We start from the raw sequence: 19,128 nt of genomic DNA on the forward strand, positions 1-19,128 counted from the left end.
CCGAGAGCAAAGAAGGCTATATTTATGGGGATTACTTCTGGAGTCAAAGGATACCGCTTATGGTGTCCAGAGACAAGGAATATTATATTCAGCAGAGATGTTACCTTTGATGAATCTGCCATAACAGATAAGGTGACAGTTGAAGATGTCAAACAAACTGGTGGTGCATCAAAGCAGGTGGAGTTTGAGGGAAAATTTATTTTTCCTACACAAGAAGCAGAGGAGGAAACTCATGAAGATTACCCTCTGGAAGAAGAGCCAGTAGAGAGGGAGATTCCAACTCAGGAACCTCGACAACAACTTGAATCAATAGCAACCAGCAGGCCAAAAAGGACAATAACGAAACCTGTTCGTCTCATAGAGACGGTTGCTTGTGCAACCTCAATTGTAGCTGATGGTGTTCCTACCACTTATAAAGACGCAATCCAAAGTTCAGAAGAAGATAAGTGGAGGATTTCCATGAATGAAGAAATGCAGTCCCTTCATCAGAATCATACATGGAAATTGGCCAATCTCCCGAAGGGAAAGAAAGCAATTGGGTGCAAATGGGTATTTGCAAAGAAAGAAAGATTTCCTAACCAAGAAGATGTTCGCTACAAAGCAAGATTGGTGGCCAAAGGATATGCTCAAAAGGAGGGAATTGATTACAATGAAGTATTTTCTCTAGTTGTAAAACATTCTTCCATTAGAATTATGTTGGCTTTGGTAGCACAGTTGGATTTGAAACTAGTTCAGATGGATGTAAAAACTGCGTTTTTACATGGAAACTTGGAGGAGGAAATCTACATGAATCAGCCAGAAGGATTCAAAGTTGCTGGAAAAGAAAATATGGTATGCAAACTTGAAAAATTGTTGTACGGATTGAAACAATCTTCTAGACAATGGTACAAGCGATTTGACAAGTTTATGTTGCGGCAAGGGTACAAGAGAAGCAAATACGATCATTGTGTGTATTTGCGCAAACTTAATAATGGTTCCTTTGTATATCTTCTCCTATATGTTGATGATATGTTGATAACTTTTCAAGAATTCGGAAGAAATTGATAAGTTGAAGATTCAACTGAAGGAGGAGTTCGAGATGAAGGATCTGGGTGAGGCAAAGAAAATTCTTGGCATGGAGATAATAAGAGATAGACATTCAAAGAAACTCTGTTTATCTCAGAAAGAATATTTGAAGAGAGTACTACAGCGTTTTGGCATAGATAAGAAGACTAAGCCAATTAGTACGCCACTTGCTCCCCATTTTAAGCTAAGTACTACTATGTCGCCAAAGGATGAAACTGAACATGAGTATATGTCAAGGGTACCATACGCAAATGTTGTTGGTAGCTTGATGTATGCAATGGTTTGTACGAGACCTGACATTTCACAAGCCGTTGGAGTTATTAGCAGATATATGCATAATCCAGGAAAGGAGCATTGGCAAGCTGTGAAATGGATTCTACGGTATATTCATAGTACTGTAGATGTTGGGTTAGTTTTTGAGCAGGAAGGCAATCGGTCTGTAGTTGGATATTGTGACTCAGATTTTGCGGGTGATCTGGACAGACGAAGGTCAACTACTGGTTATGTGTTTACTTTTGCAAAGGCACCAGTTAGTTGAAAGTCTACTTTGCAGTCAACAGTTGCTTTGTCTACAACAGAGGCAGAGTACATGGCTATTACAGAGGCTGTGAAGGAGGCAATTTGGCTTCAGGGGTTGCTAAAGGAGCTTGGTATTGAACAAAAAAATATTATAATTTTTTGTGATAGTCAAAGTGCTATTCAATTAGCGAAGAACCAAGTTTATCATGCAAGGACGAAGCACATTGATGTTCGGTATCATTTCGTACGAGAAATCATAGAAGAAGGTGGAGTCACGGTGAAGAAAATTCATACTACGGAGAACCCTGCTGATATGCTGACAAAAGTGGTGACTGCGGTCAAGTTTCAACATTGTTTGGATTTGATCAACATTGTTGAACACTAAAGATTGAAGATGAAGACACAACCAAAATTTGTTATTGAGAGAAAATTGAAGATGTGGAATTTTGCCAAGGTGGAGATTTGTTGAAATTGTCAAAAGTCTCACATCGGTGGATGACAATTTTGAATGAGAATTTCACCCTATAAAAGGAGGCCTAATGTTTAGGATTTATACACACCTCTCATTTGCCTTTTTATCTTCTTAAGGCATTTGTATCTTCTCTCTTTAGTATTATTTCACTTGTAATTTTGGAGTGAAATAAAAATATTGATTGTGTCCGAGGAAGTAGGCAAAATTGGCCGAACCTCGTAAATTCCGGTATTCTTTTATTGTTGTCTCATTGTCTTCTTTATTATTTAGTGGTTGTCATAATTTTTGGTATAGTAGTTGTGACTCATTCACATTATATACATTTGGCTTCCGCAACAGTACCAACCAGTACATTTTGAAGTAACTTCTCATAATAACTAATGGCTGCTCGATCGAGCCCACTATGTATAATAAGTATATGTTCCATGAGAGATCATAGTTATCTTGTATATCTAAATGTGTTGTATTAATACTATCTATGCACTGTGTGCTTTGTTATCTTCCATTCTAGCTGCATATAGAGAGCATGAAATCTTAATTTGCCGAAATTGGAATCTCTACATATACACATTTTGAAGGACCTTAAAACTGGTCACTTTCATATTATTTTATAGAAGAGACAGAGCATATGAGCTGAGGACTCGACAACACACCATCAGAGGCAGATTCGGGATTTGAAGTTTGTGATTTTCTATGACGACCTCAAGTTGATACTATAATAATAACTGGGTTCATAGTAAAATATTTATGGATATTTTGTCATTTATATACATACAAGGATCTAGACAAAAGCTATTGAGTTCACGTGAATCTCTAGCCGATACTCTAGAGTCCGCCTCCGTAGACAATTCATCTAGTAAACAAATATATGTAATTATCTTGATAGTATTTTACTAGGTGATGTAAATGAAGTCTGAAATTGTCTGTTCATTGACATTAGTTATTACCACGATTTCCCTATATAGCACCCCCTTAAAGTATTAGCATTGCAGAATTTGGACATTTTTATCTTTAGACAGCAAACTTTAAGCCATGGCCAAATCAACTCACTTTCTTCTACTTGCCGTCATTCTCATGATATTTACACTTTTTTTGCAACCATTGCAACTCATTAACTCAAACCAACATGAATGAATCAACTCCTCGCAAATTAAGGGCACGCTATAATGCAGTTACAAGCTTGTCAAATACAAATGAAGCGACTTTTGGTGGATCAGGGAACTGTTATTCACTTGCCTCAATTAGGCCAACTCAAAAAACTGCAGAAACTCCTCGCAAACTAGGGGCACGCCAGAACCCAAATACAAGCGTGTTTAACACAAATGAAGCAACTTCTGATGAATCAAGGCACCGTTATTCGTCTAGTGAATCGAGCTTGCCAACTCAATCAAATGCAGAAACTCGCAAACTTAGGGGATAATAACAATAACTACTACTTCTACACCTTAGCCTCAAAAATAAGTTGAGGTCGGCTATATGAATCCATACAAACTAGGGGGACAATAACAATAACAACAACAACAACAACAACAACGTAACAACTATTACTTCTATGTCTCAGTTTCAAACAAGTTGAGATCGGCTATATGAATCCTTGCAAACTAGGGGGGACAACGACAATAACTACTACTACTTCTATACCTCAGTCTCAAATAAGTTGAGGTTGTTTATATGAATCCTCGAAAACTAGGGGGACAACAACAATTACTATTACTTCTACGCCTCAGTCTCAAACAAGTTGAGGTCGCCTCAGTCTTTCAACTATTGATAAATTCTGACTTTAGCCTTTGTGATATCTAACTAAGCACATTTATCCTTTAATTAATTGAAATGTGCACTTCTGATCCCTTAGCTTGTGAATATTTATAAATTTACTAGAATTATTTATCATTTTATCATTTAATTATCCATGTGTTATGTTAAATTTGTGTTGTTACTCCATATTTGAGGGTGATATGATTCTAAACATAGTCCAATTAGTATAACATATTTCTTACATATAGGGACCAAAACACACACATTTTAATTAATTGAAGAGTCAATGTGTTGAGTCATATATTACAAGGATAAAAATAAGAATTTACAAATAACTGAAGGACCAAATTTATAGTCACACAAATTTCTAAGACTTGTTTTAAAGGACAAACTTCAAAAGTATTACATTTCTTTCGTGCACATAAATTGAAAAGCAAAAAATATACAAATATACATTCATTATAATTCTATATAACTAATAGGTGAATTAAACTATCCTTAAATAAAGGGATTTTAACATATTTGATTGGTCCGCTAAAAATAATTATAGCGGCTAGCCAAATATAAAAAGTATATATTGATTATAAATAAAATATATTATATTCAAATATAAAAATATATATTTTTTGACTATTACTTTGAGGTTAATTATACCGTAAATCCCAAATAAATTCTGGTTCTTTAATCTTATTGACACCTCTCCCTTTCCCTAGGTTTTCTCGGTACAAATAAGAAATTCCCACATCATAGGTGTGTTTGGTATGAAAAAAAATACTAATAATAGAAAAAAACTGTCTTTTTTGTATACTTTCCCCGGTTGCTGTCACTCGGACTCGAACCGAGATGCATTAGCACTGCTTACCCAACATGAATTTTTAGCTAAAATGATTTTCGGGAGATAGAGAAAGATATTTTCGGGGTTGGAGTCACCGAAGTGGACGATAGGCAAGAGAAGACGCGTACAAAAAAACTTTTTGAATTCCTGGTAGAAAGAAAGCTCACATCGACGGGAAGGTTTGGCACCTCAATGTTGGTTTATTCGAAAAAGGCCTTGTTCTTTGGAAGATCTATCTTGTGTCTGGAACCCATCTTTCGACTAACCTAGCCTCCTCCGTCCCTCGGGACTTTTTAGTAAGTGTTAGTGTTCCAATAACGTCTTGGATAAGAATCTACAACGCACTAGAACGCCCTTGTTGACGATCCTTTACTCCGACAACATCTAGGGTTCCTATCACTTATTTTTCCTTGTTTGGTTGGTGAGTACAAAAAAAATTTCGGAAAATATTTTTTAGTATTTGGTTAGAGAGTGTAAAATATTTTTAGAAAAATAATTTTTTATGCTATTCTCCTAAACCACCTTCCCCAAGTTTCTTGTACTACTCCCCCATCCCCGACTCTATTTTCTTCAACAATTTAATTATTCTTGTGAAAATTCATACAAACTCAAATGAACTAATGTGCTACTTTACTTTTTCACACAAGAACAACGTTGAAATTTGAGCTCGATAACTAAAACGAAAATATTTTATTTTGTTGAAAAAAATATCATTTCTACAACATGAAAATAAATTAATCATTTTGTTGAATGAAAGAAAATATTTTTTCTACATCATGAAAAGAAAATCCTCAATTTGTTGAAATGAAAGAAAATATTTTTCTATATCATGACAAGAAAGTACTTATTTTTTTTAAATGAAAGAAAATATTTTCTCTAAATTATGAAAATAAAATACTCATTTTATTGAAAAGAAAATACTTTTTTACATTATAAAAAAGTATTCGTTTTGTTGAAATGAAAGAGGTGGGTGGGGGTGGGTTGGTGGGGATAAAAAATAGGGTGGAGAAGGTTGAAAAAGAATTTGGAAAATATTTTTCCTTCTTTTGATAGGGAAAATATTTTTTTCCAATCGGAGAAAATTGAGTTCATGAGAAAAATATTTTTCAAACCATTTAAGCCAACCAAACATGAAAAAATTGGAAAACATTTTCGTTCGTACCAAACACACCCTAATTTGGACTTGGGAATAAAGAAGTGGATGCCACAATGTCGTATAGTTCCACTTATGTGTTTTTTCCTGCTGATCTCTCTCTACTGAAGAATGAATAACATTAAAACAAGAACTGCAGAATAAATTTTTTTAGAGGAAAATGACGACTTCAAATTTGGAAGTTCCTTTGCAAGTTCCCACCTTTCATCATACACCTTATTATTGGTACACTCTCTCTCTCTTTTTTTTTGGGGGGGGGGGGAGGGGGGAAGTGGGGGTTGTGTATATATGCATTCTTGAAATACAGACTGCTGTTTGTTTATGAAATCTGATGCATAAAATGATGATACCCTTTTGGTTTAAAAGCCTAATTTAAATGAATTTCACAGCTGTCTAGTTTTAGAATCTGCCCTCTTTTTTTTCTCTTTTTTTTTCTTTTAAATCTTTTAGTACAAAAGTATATATGGAAATTTGGTCAAGAAAGCTGGCACCACTGTTATGAAAACCAAATATATTTGTGTGAAATTGTAAATGAATAAAGAACGAGCTGAAATTTTCTTTGTAATGTGAATTAAACAGTTGATAGCCATAGTTTGTTTTGTTTTTGGTTTGGTCGGGTTTACCCACCCGGTGTCCGATGCCCGTATTGGAGCCCAACTATATTCGGATTCGCGCATAAGGCCCATTCAAGGGGGAAATGCTCCCTAACATGATTTTTTCCGTATCCACGGGACTGGACTCGAACCCGAGACCTCTGGTATCTATCCCACCACAGCCCATGTCGGTAGTTGAAGCCATAGTTGAATGAGTAGAAAAGTGGAATAATTATTTTATTATCTAAAAGAAGTTAACGTACTAGTACTATTCTTGTATTTTCTTATTCCTAGTTCTTTATTATTACATGTTGTGTTATTCACTTTAGTTACCCTATTACATGTTGTGTCAAGCGTAACCCCACTTATGAGATTACACTGGGTTTGTTGTTGTTGTTGTAAAGAAGTAAACCAGATAATAACTTGTATCTTTTATTTGGTTGAAGAAGTTTAATGCACTAGTGCAAAATAAGTTGGAGGTATATTTCTGAGCCTATTTCGGAAGAAATGCTCCTCCCTTCCTAAAAATTATATGTTCATAACAATAAGGGAAACTTTTGAAACCCGTGAAATCTCTTTATTTTGAATTATTCAATCTAAGTACTTATCTTCTCAAATTTGACATGTCCGTTTTTTAATTTCCATTCACTTTAAGCTTACTTACCGAGGATAGAGGAACTGACCCCAACTAATTTAGAATTGAGGCATAGTTGATTGATTGATTAAGATTATCTAGCACTAACAAGAAGTAGTCTCTGTCTGCTTTCTTTATTTACTTTTTATTACAGTGAGGAAAACGTCTACCTGCTATGCAAAAAGCTATGTGATGATGGGCTGGCAAATACCAACGGTTCTGATCTGTTTATTATTTTCATTTCCAATGAGAAGAAGCAGGTAACTACTCTTTGCTCTTCCTTTGGTTACTCATTACTCTCTTAAGAAGTTCATGCACTTCGCTGATACTTCATTTCAGTGAAAATGATGCTCGTATAAGATGTTTTTCGCAACTAGTCAGGGTAATGTTTTCCGTTATACTAGCGAATAGTTTACTGGATAACAAAATGATATTAATTGCAAGTCTTTGTTTGCAAATGGAAGAGACTAATTGTTTATAACATTAGATGAACTTGGTCTTTTTGCTTACCATTTGACGATTCCTTGTTATGTATTACTCCGTTCAATTTTTCTCTCTATCACCAATTTCAACAAAGTAATAGGATGAAAGGAACTTCATGTATACACATATCTGAAAATGTTCCAGGGCACTTAAATGAGTTAACCAAACCTGGTGGCTCGGTTGATTGGCACCACGGGCCTAAACGACGAGCAAACACTCGAACGTACTATAAGCGTGTCATCAAGTTAGGTTAGGCCAACCTCGGAACTAGATGCTGCTGCAGAATAAACCAATTTCAAAATGAATAAATATGACTTAAACATTCTAGTATTTTGTTGCCTTCCATCTTAGTTGTTTTAATAAAGGAGAGACGAGAATGGATGACAATTAAGTTGTTCCTATGCTATGGCCATGTTTAGTAATTTAAAGATATGCGTTCAGATTCCTCTGTGGCATCAGAAGGCTAGCCAGCGAGCAGAGGGAGTTATTTTGTGGGACTATCACGTCATTTGTGTACAGGTCAGATTAACCTACTTCGTTCTAGTGTAAGCTGTATAGCTATTAGGGAGTTCATGTCCTTAAGATATCTGGTTGCAATGCTAATGCAGAAAAAGGGAAATGAGAACTCTTCATCGCTAGTGTGGGATTTAGATTCAAGCCTTCCGATTCCATCTTCTCTTGGCTCCTATGTTGCTGAGAGCATTCGTCCATCAATTCAAATATTTTCAGAATTCAAAAGGTAGTAACTTTTCTAGTCCCAAGACGAAACATGACTTCATTGAATACATCGATAAAGCTACATATCACTAGAATTTTTGTTCTTAAATGAGGAAGAACTGTTATTTCATTCTCTTCCGTAAAAGCTAGATGTTTCATATGTGCTCAAATCTAGAATTCTTAAACTTGTGATGCAAAAGTAGTTGTTCTGCCTTTATGTGTGTTATTCTCCATTCCCGCCTGACGTCATCCCGACCTTAAAATGTTTCTAACTTTCCTTCACACTACATGTTGAACATTTAAGCTCTACATAGTGAATCTCATTTTCTATTTATCTTTAAGAAATTAGCTTTATTTGTAGTCGATCCTATACTGGTGTTCTCATGAAATAAATAATGCTCCTTTATTGACCTTTCTCTGAAGAAACAATTCTTCTGGTGATCGTGCATGGAGTAATAAGCTAACTGCAACCACATGAACCAAATTTGGCAGGTTCTTTCGAGTTGTGCATGCCCCTATATTTCTCCGACACTTTGCATCTGATAGAAGACATATGAAGGATTCTGCTGGAAATTGGATTGCCGAACCGCCATTGCACGAAGCTATTGTTGCTGAAGGTAAATACAGGAAATTAAAGTTTACAAAATTATGCTTTTGCCATTTGTTGGTAAATGTTGCCTGCGGGTAACTTCATTTAATGAATGAAAGGACGTCTAGGTTAAATAATTGTTGCTCTCTTAAATCGGGCACTTATTAAAGTTTCATAGCCTGCATGTTCCTTAAGGCACCTAAACTCTGGTTATCTATGCATTATAACATGCATCTTGGTGACACAATGCTCGCTTTAAATCAATTTACATCTTACAGTGAAAAAAGTGGAATTTATTTAATGCGTTCTGCATTTATCAAAATACTCTGGCCATTTTGAAATTCTTAGAACTTCAAGGAACTTTGGTGATTTCTCAAAACATACCTTTCAGTGAACCTAATCGTGGATCACCTTTTGAATTATATAATTGAAACCCTCAAAGTTTAGTGCTTTTCTTTTCGTCTCTCATGAGCCGATGGTCTATCGAAAACAACCTCTCTACCTTCAAGGTAAGGGTAACGTCTGCTTACACACTACCCTCCCCAACCCCACTTGTGAGATTACTCTTGTTTGTTGTTGTTGTTAAATCCTCAAAGTTTAGCTTCTCGAGTGTACCTGAATATGTTCTGTATAAAAGTTCATTTAGGATCTATTGTTTCCTAATAACTTACACATTGGAAACTTTAAGTAAGTCTAAACATCATTGTTTCTGGAAGAAGATTCATATTAAAACATATCAGAGCTATGATAAAAGGGGCAGCCCGGTGCACTAAGCTCCCGATGTGCGCGGGGTCCGGAGAAGGGCCGGACCATAAGGGTCTATTATACGCAGCCTTACCCTGCATTTCTGCAAGAAGCTGTTTTCACGGCTCGAACCTTATCAGAGCTATGATAATTGAACCTTAATTGACGAAACAACTTTATCTTCACGTTTTGGCTCAGTAAGGTGTAAAATAAGTCGCTACGACTATGGTTGTTTACTGTTAACTCGGTGGGCAAAGTAGTCACTTCAAACACGGGAGTGTACTTCTCCATTCTGATTTTAAGTTTATTCTGATCTTTGGTAGATAAACATAACTTTGTTCCCTCGATATAATTTTTAACTCAGAAATACTCAAATGCTTCCTCTAATTCGATTGTTCTCTTTTTCACTTTTGGTCATTATCTACGTAATAAACCTCAATAAGGAATTACCGTTTTGCTTGACAGTCAATTAATTTGCTCCACTTAATCTTTTGGCTTGCTACACTCGACCAAATTTGGAGGTGGAAATATTGCATTAAAATTTGAAATACGTTACTGTATCCCACATCAAAATAACTAGCAGTTTGAACCAATACATTTGAGCTTCAAGTATTTGTTCATTGTTAAATAGGGAAAACACATTTACATTACCTATAAATCTGATAGGTAGCTCATGTGTTTTAGGGTCATTTGGTGCATTTAGTGAGAAAACGTGGTGACCTCTCGTTTATTTGAGCTATTGTTGCTAATTTTGTTCTACATTTTGCTTGTACAGATGGAACCATACACAACCTGAACGAGTACATTACAGTCTCTCCAGACGATGTTGTGAAAAATGTCGGAGCTGATAATGTCAATGTTGTTTTCTCCGAGAAACATGGCGTTGTAGTTGGTGAAAATGATTTAATGGAATTTTTCTCTTTGATTCCTGATGAGAGTTGAATAATGTACTAGCTGAGAGTTGAGTTCATGCTCTAGGATGTTTACATTTGTAAAGAAACAGAAAAAAGAAGTGTCTTGTGGAAATTTTGCAAATAGAGGCTGGTGTGGGCCGAGTGTCTTTCGGAAACGGCATCTCTACTCCCTTGGGGTAGGAGTAAGGTCTGCATACTAACTACCCTCCCCGGACCCCACTTGTGGGATTTCACTGGGTTGTTGTTGTAGAGGCTGGTGTGGGCCGAGGGTCTTTCGGAAACAACCTCTCTACTCCCTCGGGGTAGGGGTAAGGTCTGCGTACTCATTACCCTCCCCAAACCCCACTTGTGAGATTTCACTGGGTTGTTGTTGTAGAGGTTGGTGTGGATTCCTCTCGAGGTGAGGGTCTTTCGGAAGGTCTGCGTACACATTACCTTCCCCAGATCTCACTTGTTGGATTCCACTGGGTTATTGTTGTTGTTAGGCTCGTGTGGATCATCTATCTTACCTGATAAAAAAAAAAAAAAAGAGGTTGGTGTGCATGAATTCTTGTTTTACCAAGTCTTTTGGGGGTGATGTTTTATTTTGTAGAACTTGTGTAGACATTTTCTGGTGTTTGTGAACATGGTTGAAGGAGGCATACCATATTGTGCAGTGATTTCTTCAAAATACTACATTCACATGACTTATTAGCAATTTCTTAGCAACATTTCTATTTTTTTTTTATTAACGATGATGTCTGATCCAACTTGCACGCACCTCAACTATTCTACTGGATATCTACTTTCTTCCAGCAACACAAGTATCAGGTAACTTTGATCACTTAGGCTTAGACTGGCCAAAAGAAACCACTTAGTGTTTTCTGTTTTCGCTATGTTGAACCTTGGTCTCCAATGTTTGCACTATTTCTTTGCTACATTTTTCCCCTTCTCATTGTGTTCTTGAATGGGAGTTCGAATATTCAAGAGACAAGTACTTCTACCTTAATCACTATAAATTCTAAGAATACCTTAATCTCAGTCATTCTTTGTTAAATTTCATATCAACTCAAATAATGCCATATAAAATGAACTCGAAAAGCACCATATAAAATGAAACAGATGAAGTATACAATAGTAGAGTTTATAATCAATACTATTATTACCACCAGGCATAAGTGGTTTATTGAGTTTATAATCAATACTATTATTACCATCAGCCATAAGTGGTTTATTTTCTTGAATCCTATGGGCCAAATTATGCTCCTATTAATTGTGGAGAAAATGTGGGAAATTTCCTCTTCATTGTGAGATAAGTGGTAATAATTGATTCAAAAGTCTCTATCAATGCTGTATTGTATTTCTTTTCCATCATGAGTTGGCATAATTTCTTTTACATAATTATGGACACATTAGCTACTAATTTTATCCTTTAAAATATAATTTTTTTTACACTAATATTATAGTTTAACTTGTAATAGCTGATTATTTATTATTTTACTTGGGGATCTAAGTTTTATGCACTGTGACAATGTAAAGATCTTGTCATTATCCCCTTATTTTAACATGTTATATTAATTGTACCAAGCTACCAATTATAATACTTATCATATAGATTTATATGTAATTATTTTATAAATGACCTAAATATATAAATATTTTTTAAATCATCAATATTTAAAACTTAACTCTTTACAGATTACCAAGTAATGCTTCTCTCTCTATATATATATTGCAGTACACATTTCTTAGCCTCATAACAAAAAGCAACGTTACTCGTTTGGCATATTTGCCTCAACACACAATTCCAAAATGTGAAATTGTACAAGTGTAATAACTTTTTTTTATTTTATACAAGTTCCAACTCCATTTATTTTGTCTTTTTTTTTTATTAAAAAAAAAAAAAAAAAAAAAAAAAAACCTTGCTTGGTAGTTTACCTGGCAGAAGAATAAGATACCTGGACCCATTGAGGTTCACACATAAAATATCATTTCCTTTTCACTGAGAGTCACAAACTCAAAAAAATCAGAATTTTTACAAACAAAAAGAAACTAAATGACTAACAAAAAATAAAAAAAATAAAAAAAATCTCCCCTATTTTTTCTCTCATCATAATCCACGCTCCACACTCCCTCTTCTCTCTCTGCCCATTCCTTTATTTTAGGAAATCTATACTCACCAATAGAAACTCAAGAATCATCATCAAACATGACCCCAATCAGATAGAAAATACAACAAAGAAGAACAAAATCTCATTTTCCTACCTCATAAATTTTACTGCCAACTTTTTGATACATACCCTTCTTGCCACGTGTCCCTTTGTCTCACCACTAACTTAAACCCCCCCCCCCCCACCCTCCCAAATAAAATAAAAACAGCTATATTTTCACTCAAATTTCTTAACTTCCATAACAGCCACTACTCTCCACATAAAACTATAAACTTAGAACATTTCACTTGAAAAAAGAGAGGAAAAAAGTGAAGCAGAAATCTTTTCTCAAAACACAATCTATAGGAAGTTAAATTCAACTTCCACACTTCCAAGATTCTTGTTTCAAGTTTCGTTTAGTTTTTTTTTCTTGGTTTTTTTATAGTTTTCTGTACAATTTGTGTAGAATCAAGAAACGAAAGAGTTAAAGTTTGAAACTTTTTTACAAGTTTGAAACAATGGCTTCTTTGGTTTCTTCACCATTTACATTGCCAAATTCAAAAGTAGAACACTTGTCATCCATTTCTCAAAAGCATTACTTTCTTCACTCATTTCTTCCCAAGAAAATAAACCCCACTTACTCAAAATCACCAAAGAAATTCCAATGTAATGCTATTGGCAATGGTTTATTCACTCAAACAACTCAAGAAGTTAGGAGAATTGTGCCTGAAAATACTCAGGGACTTGCTACTGTGAAAATAGTCTATGTTGTATTGGAAGCTCAGTACCAATCATCACTTACTGCTGCTGTTCAGACACTGAACAAGAATGGTCAGTTTGCTTCTTTTGAGGTTGTGGGGTACTTGGTTGAGGAGCTTAGAGATGAGAATACTTATAAAATGTTTTGTAAAGATCTTGAGGATGCAAATGTGTTTATTGGTTCATTGATTTTTGTGGAAGAATTGGCTTTAAAGGTAAAATCTGCAGTGGAGAAAGAAAGGGACAGACTTGATGCAGTTTTGGTGTTTCCATCAATGCCTGAGGTGATGAGGTTGAACAAGTTGGGATCTTTTAGTATGTCACAATTGGGGCAATCAAAGAGTCCATTTTTTGAGCTTTTCAAGAAGAAGAAACCTTCTTCTGCAGGTTTTTCTGATCAGATGTTGAAGCTTGTGAGAACATTGCCTAAGGTTTTGAAGTATTTACCAAGTGATAAAGCTCAAGATGCTAGGTTGTACATACTAAGTTTGCAGTTTTGGCTAGGAGGTTCACCTGATAATTTGGTGAATTTCTTGAAAATGATTTCTGGTTCTTATGTTCCTGCTCTTAAAGGGATGAAAATCGACTACTCGGATCCGGTTTTGTACTTGGATAATGGAATTTGGCACCCTTTGGCTCCTTGTATGTATGATGATGTGAAGGAGTATTTGAATTGGTATGCAACAAGGAGAGATACTAATGAGAAACTCAAGAGTTCAAATGCTCCTGTTGTTGGGCTGGTTTTGCAAAGGAGTCATATTGTTACTGGTGATGAGAGTCACTATGTGGCTGTGATCATGGAATTGGAGGCAAAAGGGGCTAAAGTTATCCCAATTTTCGCCGGTGGGCTAGACTTTTCGGGGCCAGTTGAGAGATATTTCATTGATCCTATTACAAAGAAGCCTTTTGTGAATTCAGTAATATCACTTACTGGTTTTGCACTTGTTGGAGGGCCAGCAAGACAAGACCATCCAAGGGCAATAGAGGCTTTGATGAAACTTGATGTGCCTTATATTGTGGCATTGCCTTTGGTTTTCCAAACAACAGAGGAATGGTTGAACAGTACTTTGGGGCTGCACCCTATTCAGGTGGCTCTACAAGTTGCTCTCCCTGAGCTGGATGGAGGAATGGAGCCCATCGTATTCGCCGGTCGCGATCCAAGAACAGGCAAGTATCTTTTTACTTCTTTGTTCTTTCCCTTAGCAATGTTGATTTCCATTTTTACTAGATATGAAATGCAAAAGTATGTTTAGTTTGATTAGTTTTCCTTTCATTACTTGAAATATGCAGGGAAATCACATGCTCTTCACAAAAGAGTGGAGCAGCTTTGCACCAGGGCAATCAAATGGGGAGAGTTAAAGAGAAAAACAAAGGTATGTGTGCTGAAATATTGGTTCTTGCCCCTAGCCTATTGTAGTAGTCTATTCATATTGGTTCTATTCATATTGTTTCAGATTTAAAGATAAGATTTGTTTAGTGGTTTTAAGGTAATACATTGGCTAATAGAAATAATGAAACACCTCAGAAAGGTGCTTAGACCAAGGGTAAATTTCACAAATGGTCATATAACTTAGTTATTTCAATGACAATTGATTTGATATGAGAAAGTGTAATTAACATTGTCAATTGCTTGCAAATACTTGACAATGTCAAGTTGTCTTAGAGCAACGGTCCAGTTGTCTCCGTGTGACATATAGGTCACGGGTTTGAGCCGTGGAATCAGTCATTGATGCTTGCAATAGGGTAGGCCCCTTGGGGTGCGGCCCTTCCCCGGACCCTACGGGATGCTTTGTGCACTGGGCTGCCTAATTACTTGCAAATACTGATTAACATGAACCAATTTCTTTGAGTAAGTGGAAAATTAATATGAACCATTGATAGAACTCTCTTATCTGTCACTTAGAAATACTATTTGATGTAGAGATGTTTAAGAGTTCCCTTCTTCTATTGTTTAAACTTTGATCACTTTCATTAGGACTTCAGCAAGTCTCATGGATTCTGAAATGACTGTTTTGATATTTTATCATGATCACAAGTTGCAAATTAGGATGAAATTCTCGATACGCAACCAGAATTTTTCGATTTTCCTGTTTAGGGTCAGAATTGTACAATTTCTCTATCTTGCAATGGTCATAGACCAAAGGGACAACAATATTGAAACTTGGAGACCTGTGGTTCCCTTTTCATAATTCTCCCTAAATGTGTATTATGATCTTTATTAGCTAGAATTAGAAGGGGAGCCTTGGCGTAACTGGTAAAGTTGTTGCCATGTGACCAGGAGATCACGGGTTTGAGCCGTGGAAACAGCCTCTTGCAAAAATGCAGGGTAAGGCTACGTACAATAGACCCTTGTGGTCCAGCCCTTCCCCGAGCCCCGCGCATAGCGGGAGGTTAGTGCACCGGACTGCCCTTTTATTAGCTAGAATTATTCGGTGGATTTATTAATCTAATTATGTTGCATTATAACAATGGTCAAATTATTTTCTGCTACTGATGCTCAATGTGTAACTAAACAATGTGCAGGCTGAGAAGAGGTTGGCAATCACTGTCTTCAGCTTTCCTCCAGACAAAGGCAATGTCGGAACTGCTGCATACTTGAATGTCTTTGCCTCCATATACTCTGTTCTCAAAGATCTCAAGAAAGACGGCTACAACGTTGAGGGGCTGCCTGAGACTTCTGCACAACTTATTGAAGAAGTAATTCACGACAAAGAAGCTCAGTTCAGCAGCCCAAATCTTAACATAGCTTACAAGATGAATGTTAGAGAATACCAGAAGCTAACCCCCTATGCTACTGCTCTTGAAGAAAACTGGGGGAAAGCACCTGGTAATTTGAACTCTGATGGAGAAAACCTCTTGGTATATGGTAAACAGTACGGCAATGTCTTTATCGGTGTTCAGCCCACGTTTGGATACGAGGGTGACCCGATGAGACTTCTGTTCTCCAAATCAGCTAGCCCTCACCATGGTTTTGCTGCATACTATTCCTTTGTGGAGAAAATTTTCAAAGCTGATGCAGTTCTCCACTTTGGTACTCATGGTTCTCTTGAGTTCATGCCAGGTAAACAGGTGGGAATGAGCGATGCTTGTTTCCCTGATAGTCTCATTGGAAACATTCCCAATGTCTATTACTATGCAGCAAACAACCCATCTGAAGCAACTATTGCCAAACGAAGGAGTTATGCGAATACCATTAGCTACTTGACTCCTCCGGCTGAGAATGCTGGACTCTACAAGGGACTCAAGCAGCTCAGTGAGCTCATTTCCTCATACCAATCTCTGAAAGACTCAGGCCGTGGCCAACAGATTGTGAACTCTATCATCAGTACAGCTAGACAGTGTAATCTTGACAAGGATGTTGATCTTCCAGAAGAAGGGGAGGAAATCTCGGCCAAAGAGCGTGACCTTGTGGTAGGAAAAGTATACTCTAAGATTATGGAGATCGAGTCTCGTCTTCTTCCGTGTGGACTTCACATCATTGGTGAACCTCCAACCGCGATGGAAGCAGTTGCTACTCTTGTCAATATTGCGGCATTGGACCGTCCTGAAGAGGGTATTTCTGCCCTTCCATCTATATTGGCTGCGACGGTTGGAAGAAGCATTGAGGAGATTTACAGAGGCAATGACCAGGGCATCTTACGAGATGTGGAGCTGCTCCGTCAAATTACTGAGGCATCACGTGGAGCAATATCAGCATTTGTTGAACGTACGACAAACAACAAGGGTCAGGTTGTGAATGTCAATGACAAGCTAACCTCAATCCTTGGTTTTGGTATAAATGAACCATGGATCCAGTATTTGTCAAACACCCAATTTTACAGAGCTGATAGGGACAAGCTCAGAGTTCTATTCCAGTTCTTGGGAGAGTGTCTGAAGCTAATTGTCGCTAACAACGAGGTGGGAAGCTTGAAACAGGCTCTAGAAGGGAAATATGTTGAACCAGGTCCAGGAGGGGATCCGATCAGAAACCCGAAAGTTTTGCCTACTGGGAAAAACATCCATGCTTTGGACCCACAAGCTATTCCCACAATAGCAGCAGTGCAGAGTGCCAAAATTGTTGTTGAAAGATTGTTGGAGAGGCAAAAGGCCGACAACGGGGGCAAGTACCCGGAGACTGTTGCTCTGGTTCTTTGGGGAACAGACAACATCAAGACCTATGGAGAGTCATTGGCACAGGTTATGTGGATGATTGGTGTTAGGCCAGTTACAGACTCGTTAGGACGGGTTAACCGGGTGGAACCTGTTAGCCTTGAAGAGCTTGGAAGGCCTAGAGTTGATGTTGTTGTCAACTGCTCTGGGGTGTTCAGAGATCTCTTCATCAATCAGGTATTGGCACTAGTGCAATGTCAAGCTGTTCTATTTACAATATCTTCTGCTTGTTCTATTAGATTACAAACACAGATGATGATTATTGTTTTTTTGTTCCAACAGATGAATCTCCTTGACCGAGCAGTCAAGATGGTTGCAGAGCTCGACGAGCCAGAAGACCAAAACTACGTCAGGAAACATGCACTAGAACAAGCAAAAACACTCGGAGTTGATGTTCGTGAAGCTGCTACAAGGATCTTCTCAAATGCTTCAGGATCTTACTCCTCCAACATTAACCTTGCTGTTGAGAATTCAACATGGAATGATGAGAAGCAACTTCAAGACATGTACTTGAGCCGAAAGTCATTTGCATTTGACTGTGATGCCCCTGGTGTTGGCATGACTGAGAAGAGGAAAGTTTTTGAGATGGCTCTTAGCACGGCTGATGCCACATTCCAGAACCTTGACTCATCAGAAATTTCACTCACAGACGTGAGTCACTACTTCGATTCAGACCCAACCAACCTTGTGCAGAACCTCAGGAAAGACGGGAAGAAGCCTAGTGCATACATTGCTGACACCACTACTGCTAATGCTCAGGTGAGTTTTATCACTTGTTAGTTAACTTGCAAAATGTTACTCATTCAGTTGATAGAAGCTCTTTTAGTTTATGTCTAATGCCTCACTCTGTGATGATTCAGGTACGTACGTTGTCTGAGACTGTGAGGCTTGACGCAAGGACAAAGTTGTTGAACCCCAAGTGGTATGAAGGCATGCTATCCACTGGCTACGAGGGTGTTCGTGAGATTGAGAAACGATTAACTAACACAGTGGGGTGGAGTGCAACTTCAGGCCAAGTTGATAATTGGGTGTATGAAGAAGCCAACACAACCTTCATTCAAGATCAGGAGATGTTGAACAGGCTCATGAACACAAATCCAAATTCTTTCAGGAAGTTGCTTCAGACATTCTTGGAAGCCAACGGGCGTGGATACTGGGAAACTTCTGCAGAGAACATTGAGAAACTCAAGCAATTATACTCAGAAGTTGAAGACAAGATTGAGGGAATCGATCGATAAATGTATAGCAAAAAGAATGATCTCTGATTATTGCCTGTTTGTTCCTAACTGTTTCTGATGTGAATTCCTTTGACAGTCCCCAGTGTAATTTTGTTCATTTTTGGGGATGTCCTACTTCTATGAGAAAATACTGCTTCCATATATTCAAATTTGAGCTTGAAACTCGCAATTGTCTTCATCTTCTCAAAATGTTACTTCTACAATAGGTATGTTATGACGGAAGCCATTTTCTAGGAAATTTTTTATTATGAGAAAATCATTTTCTGGTGATCGGTAACTAGAAAGCATTTTTCAAGGAAAACATATCCATCAAGAGGAGAATGACTACCCTCACTTAGGTCGGAGGTCATTTTACTTACAACTATCTTGACTATTAATTT

At 37.2% G+C, this 19,128-nt stretch overlaps 2 protein-coding genes across 2 annotated transcripts; both read left to right on the forward strand.

Moving 5' to 3' along the window:
• Window positions 1-5,886: 5,886 nt before the first annotated feature.
• Window positions 5,887-11,143, forward strand: LOC107802257 (protein N-terminal glutamine amidohydrolase). The gene is made up of 6 exons (XM_016625722.2): window positions 5,887-6,024; window positions 7,181-7,286; window positions 7,951-8,028; window positions 8,118-8,248; window positions 8,719-8,843; window positions 10,335-11,143. The coding sequence occupies exons 1-6, from the start codon at window positions 5,960-5,962 to the stop codon at window positions 10,499-10,501; spliced, it is 672 nt and encodes a 223-aa protein (XP_016481208.1). The 5' UTR covers window positions 5,887-5,959; the 3' UTR covers window positions 10,502-11,143.
• Window positions 11,144-12,866: 1,723 nt separating this feature from the next.
• On the forward strand, window positions 12,867-18,910 carry LOC107802255 (magnesium-chelatase subunit ChlH, chloroplastic). Its single transcript, NM_001325713.1, is given in 5 exon segments — window positions 12,867-14,528; window positions 14,652-14,734; window positions 15,885-17,687; window positions 17,793-18,269; window positions 18,371-18,910. Coding segments are annotated over 5 exon segments (4,149 nt in total). The 5' UTR covers window positions 12,867-13,120; the 3' UTR covers window positions 18,749-18,910.
• The last annotated feature ends 218 nt before the right edge of the window (window positions 18,911-19,128 follow it).

This window comes from Nicotiana tabacum, chromosome 23, assembly GCF_000715075.1.
Source record: "Nicotiana tabacum cultivar K326 chromosome 23, ASM71507v2, whole genome shotgun sequence".
Lineage (NCBI taxonomy): Eukaryota > Viridiplantae > Streptophyta > Magnoliopsida > Solanales > Solanaceae > Nicotiana > Nicotiana tabacum.

Bases quoted from the DNA above. Each gene is read 5' to 3' on its own strand.
- LOC107802257 (XM_016625722.2), top strand. From the start codon at position 5,960: ATGACGACTTCAAATTTGGAAGTTCCTTTGCAAGTTCCCACCTTTCAT. The intron at 6,025-7,180 runs GTACACTCTCTC...TTTTTATTACAG, and splicing joins CATCATACACCTTATTATTG to TGAGGAAAACGTCTACCTGC. The intron at 8,844-10,334 runs GTAAATACAGGA...TTGCTTGTACAG, and splicing joins CGAAGCTATTGTTGCTGAAG to ATGGAACCATACACAACCTG.